The sequence below is a fragment of the Dendroctonus ponderosae genome, unplaced genomic scaffold (genome assembly GCF_020466585.1).
Source record: "Dendroctonus ponderosae isolate FM_Combo_2020 unplaced genomic scaffold, Dpon_F_20191213v2 Dpon_F_20191213_408, whole genome shotgun sequence".
NCBI classification, from domain to species: Eukaryota; Metazoa; Arthropoda; class Insecta; order Coleoptera; family Curculionidae; genus Dendroctonus; species Dendroctonus ponderosae.
The window spans coordinates 1,304-16,997 of NW_026018620.1; the positions used below are offsets into that span (position 1 = coordinate 1,304).

At 35.0% G+C, this 15,694-nt stretch overlaps 3 protein-coding genes and 1 long non-coding RNA gene across 4 annotated transcripts in view; 2 read left to right on the forward strand and 2 right to left on the reverse strand.

Moving 5' to 3' along the window:
• Positions 1 to 2,894: 2,894 nt before the first annotated feature.
• Positions 2,895 to 3,357, reverse strand: LOC125504356 (the record flags this gene model as incomplete). The annotated part of the gene is made up of 1 exon (XM_048666214.1): positions 2,895 to 3,357. A coding segment is annotated over exon 1 (463 nt), but the record flags the coding sequence as incomplete, so codon positions are not given.
• A 4,486-nt stretch (positions 3,358 to 7,843) lies between these two features.
• LOC125504354 (endoglucanase-like) lies at positions 7,844 to 9,670 on the forward strand. The gene is made up of 4 exons (XM_048666211.1): positions 7,844 to 7,931; positions 8,751 to 8,927; positions 9,030 to 9,257; positions 9,374 to 9,670. Exons 1-4 carry the CDS (start codon positions 7,895 to 7,897, stop codon positions 9,634 to 9,636), a joined length of 705 nt encoding a protein of 234 aa, XP_048522168.1. The 5' UTR covers positions 7,844 to 7,894; the 3' UTR covers positions 9,637 to 9,670.
• A 2,421-nt stretch (positions 9,671 to 12,091) lies between these two features.
• On the reverse strand, positions 12,092 to 13,801 carry LOC125504355. Its single transcript, XR_007281455.1, has 2 exons — positions 12,667 to 13,801; positions 12,092 to 12,511 (listed from the first exon to the last, which is right to left on the reverse strand). It is a non-coding gene; the product is annotated as an uncharacterized LOC125504355 (long non-coding RNA).
• Positions 13,802 to 15,332: 1,531 nt separating this feature from the next.
• Positions 15,333 to 15,694, forward strand: part of LOC109533681 (endoglucanase) — a gene marked incomplete at its 3' end in the record, with an annotated part of 1,210 nt that continues 848 nt past the window's right edge. The window contains 2 exon segments of the mRNA XM_048666212.1: positions 15,333 to 15,418; positions 15,568 to 15,694. Of these exon segments, the coding sequence (XP_048522169.1) occupies positions 15,382 to 15,418; positions 15,568 to 15,694 (164 nt within the window).

The window sequence follows — 15,694 nt, forward strand, 5'->3', positions numbered from 1 at the left end:
GCTCATCAGTTTGTGTCTGAAATCTGCACGTGTGTGATAAAATTGTTAAAACAACTTAACATTTTAGTACGCATAAAAAATATTAAACTTGTGCAATTATTCAATCGACGCTTTAAAAACATGGGCTAAAAAATCGGTGAAAGCCTTGAAATTTTTGTTGTATCTTTGTGATATAAATTTTTTCAATAAATATATACCTTCTCCGCTTATATAACCTGTCTAAAAAAAACCACACAAATAGGCTTCAATAAGCAAATAGTTGAATACAATGACAAAACGGTAAAATGCTTTTACTTTATTTTCTAGACACGCAGGTCAGGTTTATTTCACTTGCAACAGGCAAATATTTTAATATCTTCTGGTGTTTTCATTCCTCCCACAATAGAATAATCTGTTAATTCACAATATTTATCAGTTAAGGATTCAAAGAATTGTTAGGCGGTTGAGAATGTTCGAATTAGTTCCTTCATCAGATACAACTGATTTGAGATATTAGGTATATTTTGCTGGCTTTCTGTTTAATTTTTGGGAATGCAATAACAAGACTAGATCGGCTCTGTAATTGGGACGGGTTTATAGTTATCAAACTTTTAGATGAAATTAAATCTGAAAACTCTTAAAAACGTGGTATACGGACCCACTTGAGTAGAAAAAATGTAACCGAAAAAAAACCCTACATTTAAATTTTGCAAAAAAGTTAATCTCCGATATTTTAATTTACTATGAAGAAACAAGAATGAAGAAAAAATATATCACAATGTTTCAAGATGCGAGTATGTCTAAATGCCTGCTTAATGCTTAATGCCTAATAGTGTTTAGCACAGTTCTAACATCTCAATTAATAGAAGTATCCTCGAATGAACGTTGTGCATGTGAGGGCGCTGAATCAGTTCTAAATTTATACCAATATAAAACAAGTTAATAACTCGTTCAATTTCGAGTACCATTCCTTACGGATAATAAATTGTATTTTGTCATAATTTAAAATAGATCAAATATGATTGAATAAGGGGCTTCGAAGTTTAACGGTACTCAGGATATATCACGATAAGCTGATGAAGTGCTAAACAATAAACACACTTCTTTCCTGTGAAAATAGAATTACTTCTGTACCCATTACTTGATATATAAAACTGATTGAGTTGCTCGTTTCCACAATGGAATTGATGCTGTAAAGTAAGTAAAGTGTAAAGTAAAGTGCCACAGGATCGCTCAGTAAATTTTTCAAATTCACTTGAATTGTTTTCTCGGTAAAGAGAACATGGACATGGGTGTACTACCAAATATATACCTTGTTCTGATAAATTACTATACAGGGCGTTTTAGAAGTACAGAAAAAATGATAAAAAAATTAATTGGTACTGAAAACTGAGAAATGTAAAACAAACTATATCAGTAAGACGGCAACGATGTTTCTCCAGGTAATGTGTCTGAATAACATTGTTGCTGTTGCTTCATAATTCATAAAAACTTCGGTAATCAGGGAAAAATATATAGAGTGAGAACGAAATAGACAAGGGTAAACAGTCAAATCAACAGGATTCGTTAAATGTAGAACTCACTTTTTTGAAATGTCACTATTGTTATCATAACCTCGAATTCATGTGTATACAAATAAACCTACATTTCAATCTTTAACTCCAAACAAGTTAGTGCCTATATAAACATGTAATTATAGACTCTTCACGAGAAGCTTCTCGTTTTGGGTTAATTAATTCCTGCTCAATTTGTAACGGTGTTCAGTAAGCCATTGGCTTAATATGTCCTTATGCCGTGCGTATCTTACATACGTGGTAGGAATATAGCTCTTCTTAGGTATTTATTTGGTGCCTAGGAAAATGTCAGGGGTTTTGCAATGCTCTGAGTACCCCTGGAAGGATCTGCTCTCCAATAGGTGTTTCTCTGTGTCTGGAACCTGAACATCTATTGCCGTCCAAAATCTTTCTGGAGTTAATGTTCCAAAAATGTCAATGTCAAAATAATGCTTAATCACAAAGTGGAAATTCGATTTTCAACTGTTAATATCGAAAAAACTGTCAATATTTTTCTCGTACTGTCGAAGTGAGCCCCTATTACCCCTTACAAAGAATTACTCCAATTCGGAATCACCCTGTACACACGTATTTGGCAAAGTTAAGTTTATTAAATCAAATGAAAGATGGAACAAATATGGGACGCGTTCTAATTAAGAATAAAAACATCAAATAATCTGATAACACAGTTGCCTGCATTACGTTATGGCATTCGAATAAGTGTTTTTGTGTATTCTTTTTAGCATTGTTATGACATTAGTAGTACTTGGCGATTATTATCAGAAGTAGATGTACGAGGGAAACTCAAAACAGTTATAATTAATGATAAATACATTTACTTCTTATAAATATTACTCATACCTATTTGTGTTGATTTGTTGAAAATTATAATGGATCTATTGTTCAGTGCTTTTATCTCACACATATTAACTAAATAACAGAATATTATTCAAATGGCGGTAATGATTAAATTTGCAGCATGAGCTACATTAAAGTACTAGAATGCACCCGAGTGAGTTATTATCGTCAATATGATTTGAATAATATTGATCGATTGAAAAATTGATCCAGCATCCGATATGCCACACCATTCTCTGATATTGCGGAGCCAGACATGTTGTTTACGTACGGGCCCACGTCTACCCTCAATTTTGTTCTGGACAGTGAGCTTAGGTATAAAGTTTCGGCTGCCTATCTGTAAAGATAAGACGTGTTTCGTTGTTTTACGATATTTAGAAGTTTTCTCTCTACCCCAGCTCTTAGCAAGACATTGTCGATTAACACGTGCTCTGTCCAGGAGATCCGAAGCATTCTTTGTAGTGTCCACATTCCGAATGCTTCTATTAGTTTCAGTGATCTGACCTTGAGTGACCATGTCTCCACTCCATATAACAAGATAGGCCATATATAGCACTTGATTATCCGCAATCGAAGGCGGAACAGTAGCGTTCTCTGGAAAAGTATATTTTTCATTTTCAAGTAGGTACGTAGTTGTTGCAGTTCCGAGTCGAATTTTTACCTCCTCATCACAATCGCACTTCTCATTGAAGGTGGCTCCCAGGTAATTAAATGTGGACACCCTTTCAACTGCGTCACCATTGATTGTATGGTTGATGTTATTTAATTCCTGTCTACCAATAACCAATTTAGTTGTTGTGATGTTAAGGCTCAGACTAAATTGCTCGCCCACCTCGGTAACTCTATCTAGTATGTCCTGTAGATCCCCCGGATTACTAGTCAGTATTTCAGTGTCATCCGCATATCGAATGTTGTTGATGGGTTTGCCGTTTACTTTTATTCCAGTAACCACGCCCTCCAAAGCCATTTGAAAAATGCTCTACACGTAGGTGTTAAAAAGCATGGGAGACAAAATCCATCCCTACCGGACCCCCTTTGCGATGTTAAATTCCTACGTCAAGAGATCTTTTCTAATTCGGATTTCATTAGACTGCCCCCGATAGAGCTGTTTTATAATTCTATCATCTTTGTCATCGCGGCCTATTTCTCGCAGCCTACTGATCAACAAATCATGTTTCACATTGTCAAAAGCTTTTTGATAGTCAATGAAACATATTAACACACTCTGTCGTTGATCATAACACTTTTGTACTAGAAGCTTGATCGAGAATAAAGCCTCTCTAGTACCGAGGCCTTTTATAAAGCCAAACTGCTTTTCTCCGCTCATCCCTTCAAACTTGTATATTCCAGAATGAATTATGTACATAAATGTCTTAAGTGCATTGGCTCATTAAGCTTATGAGTTTATAGTCTTTGCAGCGTTTCGGGTTTGGTTTTTTTAGGTATTGTCACAAATGTGGATTTGAACCAGTTTTTAGTCTTCGGTATTTGCCCGGTGTAATATAGTTGATTAAAAATACATGTTAGATGTTTCATATTGACGCAATTTAGGACTTCGGCATTTACGTTGTCGGGTCCAGGACTTTTCCCGTTTTTTATGGAGTGCATTGCCTTGATGAGTTAGCTGCACGCTTAGCTGTTGTTGTTGGTTATGAGCTTCTTCTGCTCGGGCATCGTTAAAAAGCTCTCGCCATAGCTTGTCCAAATCTCCCGCAGCCTATCCTCATCCAGGACGACCTTCACTTGTATATTTGACTCTAGTTTGTGCCAGATGTCATCGGGAGACCTGGTCTCCTGTTMAGGGTGGGTTTTTTTTTCATATAGCATTTGCAGTTCGTTTTGAAAGGATTCCTGAATGTGAGGTTATTTCAAACTTTCGATGTTGGGTTKGCGCGGACTGGGTCTCCTTTTTATTAACTTACAATATCTGACTATATGTCTGACTATATGTCATAATCTGACTCAATGTCTCCTCCTGGGTATCCCGCAACACGAGTAATGTTATTTGTAATGTTCACCGCGCTCATGTCTCTCTCCCAGTCCACAAAGACGAGATACTACCTCTTATTTTATAAAAATAGTCGACATAAATGGCCATATAGTTCAACATTTCATCTACGACCATCGTCAAAATCGTTCTCAAAGTAGGTAAAAAATGCTGCTTTGTGGAAATCGTCAAATTTGCAAAATGAATTGTTATAAGATCCTGAAATTTGCTCTGTCAGGTTCACTGATTTGTTCGTAATTCAAGATCACCAGCCTTTAAGAAAGCGAGTAAATCCACGAAAAACCGCATTGCAAAACAATCGTAATATAGTGGTCATAGGTACTTTATATTTATGCCCGGGGCTGATGCCGCAAAACTTACTTACATTTTTTGTCAAGGGGTATATTAAGTTTTAGATGAACATCAGTAAATTAATATATTACTGACACTATTAGCAACGCATTTCTAAACCAAAGTACGTCATCTGGAATTTTTGTGAATTTGTTCTGCTCGAAACAATGAGGCAAGTTTTCCCACTGCGGCCCATATTGTCGTAACACCGAGGGTAATTTGTCGCGAGTAAACTGCAAGCAATTATTTTATCAATGTCGTTTTATCAACAGTGGCTTATTTATTTATAATTTTTTGAATTATTAAACAGAAATCGTCATATGAATCACAGTTTCGATATACGTAAAATGGGTTCATATCTGTGCAAAATTCATGAGCCCAGAATTTGCATCTGAATTTGCATTCTATTTAAGGAAAGGATGATACCCTGCAAATTTTAGTGACCTTTTCTAAAAATGGAAGATATGCCATTCTGTCGTGCTTGGTAGGTAAACTGATGCACAGTATATATCTATATATATCTAGTACTGTTACGGTTGGCCAGGGGCTTTTTGAAAAAGCAAAAATATGTTATAAAAAACACGGAAATGTCTAGTGAGATTTAAGTATAAGCCATTTTCTTTAAGCGCCTTTTCACACGGGCCACTCTGAAGTGTGTGTCTATGGCGCGCTGAGAAGCACCATGCGTTCGTCCCGGGCCTACCTATTGGACACGTCAGTCCCGGCACTCACGTACAACGCCGTCGGACCGATTTTGTTGGACGCTCTTGCAGTACGATTTTGTTGTAAATCGGATGATTGAACACACGTACGATTCTGCTGTACGATCTTAACTTCCAATCGACGAATGTGAAATGAATCTGGGGTTCACAATTTTTTTACAAAGTACTTAGGAGGGTTTACGGATATTAACAGAATCGTGGGATAATTACTGGAAATAAAAATATACTCAATATATATTTTGTTTAAACTGAAAAGTACTTAAGGGTTTTTATGGATTTTAACACGATCGTGGAATAATTACTGGGAGTACAAATACAGGGTGTCCCGTAAGCTCATGATCAAAAGGGTACTGCGATATTCTTTGGACAAAAAGAAGACGATATGACCTAAATTTTATTAACAAAAAATGTAAAAGTTCTTCAAAAACTTATCTTTTTCGAAATATCGGGAGAATGGTCCGATCTATTTTAGTGAAACTCGCTGTGAATTTGTTCTTATGTAAGACTCATATTTTGATGCAACACTCGAATTCAGCCGTTTTCAACAAGTGGTGAATTCTTGAGTGTCGTGGTACAAAAACTACCAGAACTTTTTAGTTGGAGCATGAAATCAACTCATCTTTTATAGGTTGATGCACTAATCATTTGTTCACAATTTTGTGCCCTTTGTAAAATCTTGTAGTATTCATAGTTTTTGCGTACAAAAAATATGTCTGTTCTCTAGTCATAGCAATGCTAGAAATTCACTGCAAATATGCGCCGCATAAACGCGTACGCTTTCACGCAAATTGTCTTCGCAAAACCCTAATACTTTGACCATGTAGGTCACTTCTTCATTCGCAAAGGTCATTCCTAGTCATTAGAAAAGGTCAAGGTTCAAATTCTGGTGCTCACACGAGCTACTTCAGTGTCTCTACAACCTAAATGCATGCTAGTGTATGCTTTCATCATATTGTCAGTTTTAAAATGAGCTTGAATAGTCAACAAGATTTGCTTCTTTTAATAATGACCCAGAAAAAATACTTTCTTCTACAGAACAAAAAAAGAAGATAACACTTATTTATTGACTTCCATAGCCACCTTACGAAATGAAGCAACTTTTTGAAATTTTTAAATAAAATAAATTATATTTTGAAAACGGTTGATTTAACAGCTTAAAGTGTAAATGCAAATTTGTAACTTTGTAAATTGAATATCTAATGACGTATTAATATACAGGTACTTCCATTTGAAAAACAGAAGTTATATTGCGTTAAAAACTTTTAGATTGAAGTCACATTGTTAACACCCTGTACAAGGTATTGATATTTTGGTTCAATAGAATTCTTAACGGATCTGTGGTGATTGTAACGACGTATTTTTTGGTATCTTTAACTGCTTTTTTTGCTTTTACAATGAATTTTTAGATACCATGTTTTTAAGCAAAATTTTACTAAAATGGCGATAATCTGCCAACGTCGGAAGTAAGAAAAAACCATTTACGGTGCATATGCAGCGTTTCAAGCTGCGTTCCGTGAGGTAATGAAAAATGGGTGGTTTTACTTAAAAAAATAAACTTAGATCTTGCCTCGCTTTTCTGAGACACTCTGTATCATATAAGGAATTTTAAAAATATGCGCACTTTATGCGTCAACAACTTTTGTATAAAACTATTTTTCGAAAGTTCAACACCATCGGAAATAATGGACTCTATCGCACTAAAAAACCACCCTGTATATTGAACAATTAAATTTCCTGAATAAGTACAACAATGCGAACAAGGGCGGATCCAGAAGGGGGGGGGGTCATGGGGGTCATGGCGCCCCCCCCTTGTGCTGGGTTTTTAACAACTAACGAGAATTTTTCTAATTTCATGGACAACAAAAGACTAAATTTCTACTACTTGACCCCCCCTGACTCGAAAGCTGGATCCGCTTCTGAATGCGAAATTGCATTTCAGTTGAAGAAAAGCTGGGAATAACATTGAGCTAAGGTATTCACATAATTTATGTTTAATTAATTTTATTATAAGTAACACATTTTCAGTTATAACATAAAACACATATGTTTAAAAAATATATTTGATAAATAAGCACGTATTAATAAAGTTTGTATCATTAAAACAAAACTTAAAAATCTACGCAGAAATAATCGTTAAGCTTGGTCCTGGTCGTGGCGCTGCCGAATGGCTGGTACAATGTTTACGTGCGCTGATCAGTAGCGCCACTAAGAAGCGCTGCAGACTGGTCCGCGTGAAAAGGCGGACTTACGGACGGCTTATTTGTGTAAGAAATGTGATCAAAACACTCATCTTGGCAATATTTATCGGCAGATATAACTTCTTGAGTACTGTGACGTAGCAAATACGTAAGTCGAAGTGATATGGAACAACTTCCCTATATAAATCAATTGCCGACGTTGGGTTTCATTGTCATTTTGTGTTGCATACTGAGGTATCCAAAAACATGAAGAGTGTCGCTGTTGCAGTTATATGCGCTTTGGGTGAGTATTTTGTAGTTACTACATGTTACTAAAAGTATTCAATTTCTTCAAACATCTGTGATATGTAATATCCACGTGATAAGTAAGGCCATAGACAAGTAAAGTGTTCTTTCAATTAGAATTAAAATTTCCAAATTATAAATGTCGCTAGCTGACCATGTTAGTAATGCCAGAAGCGCACTGCACGGATTAACCCACCATTATGAAGCGTATACACTACCAACATTACTAACGGGAACGGTAATGCGATAGTTGAATCTTCCAAATAATATTTGAATAAATTCAAGCAATGTGAAGAAAAAGCAATGTATTCATATTTAACTATACCAGTGGTTAAGCTAAAATAAATATAATTTATGATATGCTGTCGCTTTAAAACTGATTTTTTCTCCTTTATTTTGACCGACTTTAATAGATGACTATCACTAAGTAATGAGTCACATCACTACATTTTCTAACAAAGTTTTACTTCGTGGGTTGATTTTCTCCCTACATTAACTGCCATCCAGAAACGCACAATAAAGCAAACATAATTGGCTGCTACTCTTCAACTCTCATAGAACATTTTACCAACATTTTCGCTTATTGCAAAGGAGTTAATTGTGTTTAATGAGCAAAATTACACTATATGTTGCATCAAATTTCCAAAGTAAAAATGTTGCTGTTTTTATCAAGTGAACTTATTTACTTGTCAAATTAATTAATGTGTGTTAATGTACATATTGAAAAAAATAATAAATTTGAGAAAATTGATTCAGAGTTTTATAATCTTAAAAAAATTATCAGCTTAAGTATATAATTAATAAAGATCTGTTTTAGCTGTAGGCTTTGCATCCGCTAAACTTAGTGGATCTGGTACAACCACCCGTTACTGGGACTGCTGCAAACCATCCTGCTCATGGAAAGAGAACAGTGGAACTCATGATGCTGTTTACTCTTGTGCAGTTGATGGTGAAACTAAACTGAATGCTTCCGTGCATTCTGGATGTGACTCCGGTACGTTTTTTAATAGGATCCGGAACAAAATAAGCTTCTCCAGGCTACGATTGTTGTTTCTCATACTTTTTGAAAAAATACTAACTGTGTTTAACCTTTCAGATGGTACTTCTTACATGTGTAACGACCTACAACCCTGGGCCGTCAATGACAGTTTTGCTTATGGTTTCGTAGCTGCTTCATTCGCTGGTGGTGTTGACGTTCAATACTGCAGCGTTTGTCTTAAGCTTACCTTCACCAACGCTCTATCGGGCAAAACTTTTGTAGTTCAAAACGTTAACACTGGTGGTGACTTGGGAGCTAACCAATTTGACATTCAAATCCCCGGAGGTAAAGTTTGGCCCCTAGTAACCATTGAGGCCCCTAGTAACCATCTATTTGAGGAACCAAGCTTATAGATAGCTTATAGTTTGCTGATCGTTAGCTCTAATCGATTTTACTTCTAGGTGGTGTCGGTATTTTCACCAGAGGTTGTTCAACTCAGTGGGGTGCCGCCGAATCCGGTTGGGGTCAGCAATATGGTGGAGTATCTTCCGATGCAGAATGCAGCGAACTTCCTGAAGTTCTTCAACCTGGTTGCCACTTCAGATTCGGCTGGTATGAAAATGCCGACAACCCACAAGTCAATTTCGAACAAGTCGAATGCCCTGAAGAACTTACCATCAAAACTGGATCCGAAAATAACGATTTGACCATGACCCTAAATTAATTGACATTTAAAAAAAAATAAATCTGTAAATACATTTTAGAGTGTTCAATTAATTCAATTTGTTAAGCTTCTGTGCAAGAAAATTGCTGAAAATGCATGTTTTGTTTAAAACATACACCTTGATTTTTATATAAATGAAATAATGAATTGTAATGACATATAAATTGACATATGTTGGTGCACTCGTGAGCTAAAAACGTATTTACTTCAGATTGGACAGATGCATTTGATTTGATTACGTTTTTCGATGGGAGCAACAATGGTTCAGTCTATATGAAAGTAGGTACTTACGAGAGCTGCTTGGCCGGCTCGGTATTCAATTTGATAAATGTGATTGGCATCAACAAGAAAATATCAAGAAAAGGGTAGCCATCAGGGTATTTAGTGTTATACTTGTTTAGTTTGTCATAAGCGACAAGCAAGTGTATTTTAGTGACACTAGATTCAAAAACAGCGTTGAAATTTTAAATAAAAAATTCATAAGAATTTAAGATGGTAATAAGGAAACATAATGAAACATTCATCATGACAACACCGTTAATGAGGGGAATACGGACTAGTACCTACTTTTATGCCTACTACCTATTTTTCATTGAGGAATCGCGGATCGATAGAAGTCAATGTTGGTCACAAACAAATCGGGATTTATGAATGACTAGCATGGTCTATTTATTAATATCTTTTGTATTTACCTACGACCACTACTGAAAGGAGTACAGAACGCACAACCTACCATCAAAGTAAGTTCCATTTTAGTCATTGTAAACCAAACGCACAGTTATGTCATAATTCATCACAATATAAAAGTTGTAACTTGTATTAAAAAATACTTACCCTCCTGAAAAGTGAGTCTGATGGTTTCAAAAGCAAGAAGTCCGACATGTTGTCCGCAAACAACATTAAAACTTCTCGGGAAGATGTACTTTCTTGAATTTTGACGATAGTTCATGAACGTATGACGTTTTAATTTGTAATTCTGGGCTGCGGTCAACTTTTTAATCGTTGTCAAAACTGACATATTTAAAAATATACAAATGTCTCTTAGAGTTAGTAAGTTATTACGGTCGTAGGGAAAGTACTGTACATAATTCGAGTTGTAACGTACGTTATGAGTACGTAATTGCGTTACGACTCGAATTATGTACCATAGTTTACCTAAGACCGTAATAAATTAAACTGAAAGACAAATTTGTATGTCTTCAAATAGGTCAGTTTTGACAACGCTCAAAAAGTTGACAGCAGTAAAGAATTACAAATTAAAACATCATACGTTCATAAACAAATATTCAATAAGGGGTACATTTTCCCGAAAAGTTTTAATGTTGTTTGTGGACGAAATCTTGGACTTCTTGCTTCTAAAACCATCAGACTCACTTTTCAGTAGGGTAAGAATTTTTAATACAAGTCATAATGTTTATATTGTGATGAATGATGACAGAAATGTACGTTTGGTTTACCCTGCGTTCGGTTTACAATGCATATAATGGAACTTACTTAGATGATAGGTAGTGTGTTATACACTACTTTCAGTAGTGGTCTCAGGTAATAGTTATTTGCGTAAACAGTAGGATATGAATATTATTAACGCATGCATGTGAAGACGTAACAACAATAACGATTATTATTTTAATGATTATTTGAGCAAAAATAATTAATAATAAAATTGAATACAGAGTACAGGTAATGAGAATTTGTCATTGACATAAGAATCATTACATTGGATCATTGGATCCAGGCAGTGAGACAGACAGTGGACGACCAAGGTATGCTCGGGTTTCAGAGATAGTAGAACATGATTGGAGATAACAACACCAGGAGTACTTGGGGCATTGCACAACGACTGAAACTTTCCCAGGCAACTGGGCACAGGGTAATGACCGAGAAAGGGCTGCAATCCTGCCATGTATGCAATATACCTACACAGGAGACACAAAATATCTGGTTTACCGAAGACCCGTACAAATTCAGTACCACCTAATTAACCGAAAGTACAATAAAGTGCACTTTTCTCGATCATCTCCTCGTGCATACACGGGCACAAAGTTTTTTGAAGTTAAACAAAGAAAGGTCTATATGTATGTATTTTCGGAAACACATCAATTTGAACTTATGATGCCAATAAAAGAACAATTTCTTTTTGACAATACTAACATTTCCAAAAAGCAGATTCCTAAATTTAACAAATGCTGTTGAATTTACCGTTTACAGTCCAACCCACCGTGTTATCACGTCTTGTGTTCTCCCATGGTTACGGGAGTTTTTGACAACTAAAAAGTAACAGGTATACTCCAGAGACTGATTACATTAAAAGACGTAATTACCGCTCTTGTGATCTAGATTTCTGCAAATATCTGCTCAGTTTTTAATAACCCTCCAGCGGTTTAAAAATCTCACGAGCGGGCGCGCCGCGGCTACTGCACCGCAAATGCTTTTCTTAAAAATAAAACGTCATTTACTACTTTAAGATGTATTTAATAAGTGAAATTAAAACAAGGAACCAACAATAGATGCAATTCTACATATAATACTTGAAAAAATGCCAACAAAATTAAATATATATGTAAAAAGTCTAAAAATAAAAATCTGAAGTACATATAATTGTTTTTTTCAATAAAAAATTGATAATCTTTGTCTGGTCCCTTGGTTCAGATTCTGCTTTTCCTTTATCTGCTTCTTGTTTGGAATCACTACTATAAACGTTACTTTCAGTAACTTCTGGCTCCTAGTCTGAATCGCTGTCAAAATCGTCATCTATTACGTGACTTCTGTTCACGTTAATGTTCTATTGTATTCATCTTATTCTGCTTATCTGCTAATTATCTCACCACCTATGGCAACGGTTTTTTTAATTCGTCCGGACTCAATTTTTTTCGACCTCGAACAAAAATTTAAAATTTATATACATTTTTTTAGCTTAAACGACATACATCTACAATACGTCACCATAAAGAACCAAACACAATAAATGTGTATCAAAATATGCTCAATTCGTAACAAAAAACTCCATAATTATATTACTATTATACTTACATGACCAGGCGCACCGCGGCAAATTAGTGGCAAAAATTGCACACTCTTACTAAATGCCACTCTGCAACTAATGCTGACCGAAATAGGGTCTGTTCGATATAGGAATGAAGGGACAAATGTATTGGGAACGAATACCTGGAAGAACGACGGCGTCAGTTTTAATGCATAGTATTTATAACAAAAAATCTGAAAAATGCGGCATTATGCCGCGGGCGCGCCCGCTGGAGGGTTAAGAATTTTTTTTTTATTACTTTTCGTGTACTCCCTAGACAGCAAGATAAGACTACCAGATGAATGACGCCATTTTCACATCACCCTGTATGTAAACATTTTTACCTTTAAATTAGTCTAACAATTCTGTTATTCAAAATTCCGTCAGACCTCTTCATTACAAATTACAAAATGTTGATAGTAAATAACCATACAGCAAACCGTGCGTAGCACTATCTAATAATTGTTGAAATAAAAAAAATGAATCTGAAATAGGAACTCGTATGCAATATTTTACAAGGGCCTGGTGGACTAAATTAAATTTCATGACTTTGACACAGAATATCTAGTTAGAGTATGACGCATTAACAAAGAATCACTCTGCATTCAACGTCGTTGAAACACCTGAAAATATTACGCTGAAAATAGTAGAATGTCGAATCGAAGAACGATCGAAATTACATCAACTTACGACAAAAGTTCAAGTAAATATTCACTGACCAAACATCTTACAAGCCCCGCTCACTCACCGGCATTCAGCTATAATTGCCTATATTCGTTTTACGGTAAGAATGATACCAAAACATGAAAAAGAGTAAATGTTCTCTTGATCCAACATAACAACTGATTATTTCTATTAATAGTTAATCAATTTAAGTCAGTAGTCTCACTTACCGTTTGAAAACCTATCAAAATACTACAAAATATAAATTGTAACAACAAGCTGTTTCAGAGATTTGATAATCATGTGCACATTATAGTACTACGCTCAGTTTGTTATTAATTCAGGCAGATATAATGTTCATCAAGAAAGCTCAAATATTTCCGATAATGATAAGCTTAGTGGCAAAAATGAGTGTATACGGAAGGTTTATTTTTATTACAACAATGGGCAGATACTCAAAGATTATGCGACTTCATACGTTTCGAGTTGGAACTTTAAAAACACTTTAGACTGAAATCAACCAATAATTGATCCCGGATGTATTTTCTGGATACAATGTAACAGACCCTATTCAAGAAATACGGTAAATTGATGAAACAACGTTACGCCCCACATTTGTGTTAATATAATAATTTAGTATTTCGAGTTTCAATTTTGGACAATTTGGGAAAATTTAGGTCAATCAGACTTATTGGCCGCCGAGGAATAAATTTACGCTCTTGATTTTTTAATGTTATTGTTGTTCGTTTTCCGAAAATTCCGTTAAGACATCGTGCTCATCAAGCGTCTCAACTTAATTTCAAATCTCAATATCTCCTTCATTCATCGTCTCCATTGTCATTCCTATATTTAATGGTTAATAATTTATTGTAGCTTCTCTCTAAAATTAAGTTTAATGGCCTTAGTATACAATTGGTTGATAAGCAATATTTGACACCTTTAAATGTCACTGAGGTATCTAATCATCATTCGATTTTTTACAAAGCTTCTATTTTCACATCTGATTTTAAGAAACTGGAAAATTATTTAATATGCATATGATGCTGGCCTAAAATGACATAAAATTTTCAGAATACTAAATAATCTCCACATACTGCTTTCGGCTTCAATTCCACCATTTTGTTTTCGTCTCAACAACGTCAAACCAAACATTTTTGTCTGCTGAATAGAATTATTTCGATACATACACCTATTTAATAGACAGTGCTTCTTGATTTCGATGATTCTACCACAAATATTTTAAAACTTTTTGGCATACTCCATCCATATCCAAAAAACTGGATATGGATGAGCATGGATAACCAATGCGCATTAATCTTAATTATTTCATAGATTCAGAAATTACTCATCTTTCACGTTACCCACAGTTTCTGTTAAGTTTCGTACTTTTTCGGTGCATTTATATAAATACATTATGTTATTAAACATAATTGCATTATTTTCAGTAATATAGAATTTGTGCCCTTTAGTGTACTCATAACAACGTGCTTCGGAAATGGTTGAATTTATAAATTCATAACCGGTTCTAACATAGTAATCTGATGCTTCCAAGCATTTGGATTACTTCACAATATGTGAGTTTATAGGAAAGCCTTTAGGCAAGTGTCAACAATAACCACTCAAAATGAATATTATCAAAAGTTTTAATTTTTAAGTAACACGAAATTTATTCAACGTATTGTTTACAGTGACATATCACCACAAATTCTGTTACTAACTGCAATCCAACTGTTAAAAAGAAGAATAAATAATTTATGAAAAATCATCCTGAAAATTCACTGTTTGGCTCAAATTAATACCAACATTAACTACCTGCTATCCAAATATATCGTTTTTTAAATCATTTTCAGAACACGTGCGATACTTACTTAAACTCGTATAAACAATAGAAATTGTATTTTTGGATTGACGTACTTGAGTCGATTTCTAAAACTTTCGATCGCATGATCGATAAAACAAAAAAGCAATTAGATGACATTAACGCAGAAAGATGACACTTGACGAACAGTATATAAGGCTCAATTCAACTTGTAGTTGGCATAGTTATTCAGCTGTTAGACATGAATACTTCTGCTGTTGCATTATTCTGCGCTATTGGTAAGTAACACATTATTAATATACCTACATAAACAGAGCAACTTTATTGAGCAACATTAATACCTACACAGCTTTTGCAAATACACTGTCAGACTTCCTTTCATTGCCGAAGAAATTCGTGTTCTATATAATAACAAGATTTAAATTAGCCATAGGCCTAGCTGCTGCCAAACTGAGTGGATCTGGCACTACTACCCGCTACTGGGACTGTTGCAAGCCATCTTGCTCATGGAAAGAAAATACCGGAACCCATGATGCCGTGGCTTCTTGCAGTAT

Excerpts from the sequence above, each read along its gene's own strand:
- LOC125504354 (XM_048666211.1), top strand. The coding sequence starts at position 7,895 with ATGAAGAGTGTCGCTGTTGCAGTTATATGCGCTTTGG. Across the intron at positions 8,928-9,029 it reads GCATTCTGGATGTGACTCCG|ATGGTACTTCTTACATGTGT; the intron begins GTACGTTTTTTA and ends TTAACCTTTCAG. Across the intron at positions 9,258-9,373 it reads TGACATTCAAATCCCCGGAG|GTGGTGTCGGTATTTTCACC; the intron begins GTAAAGTTTGGC and ends TTTTACTTCTAG.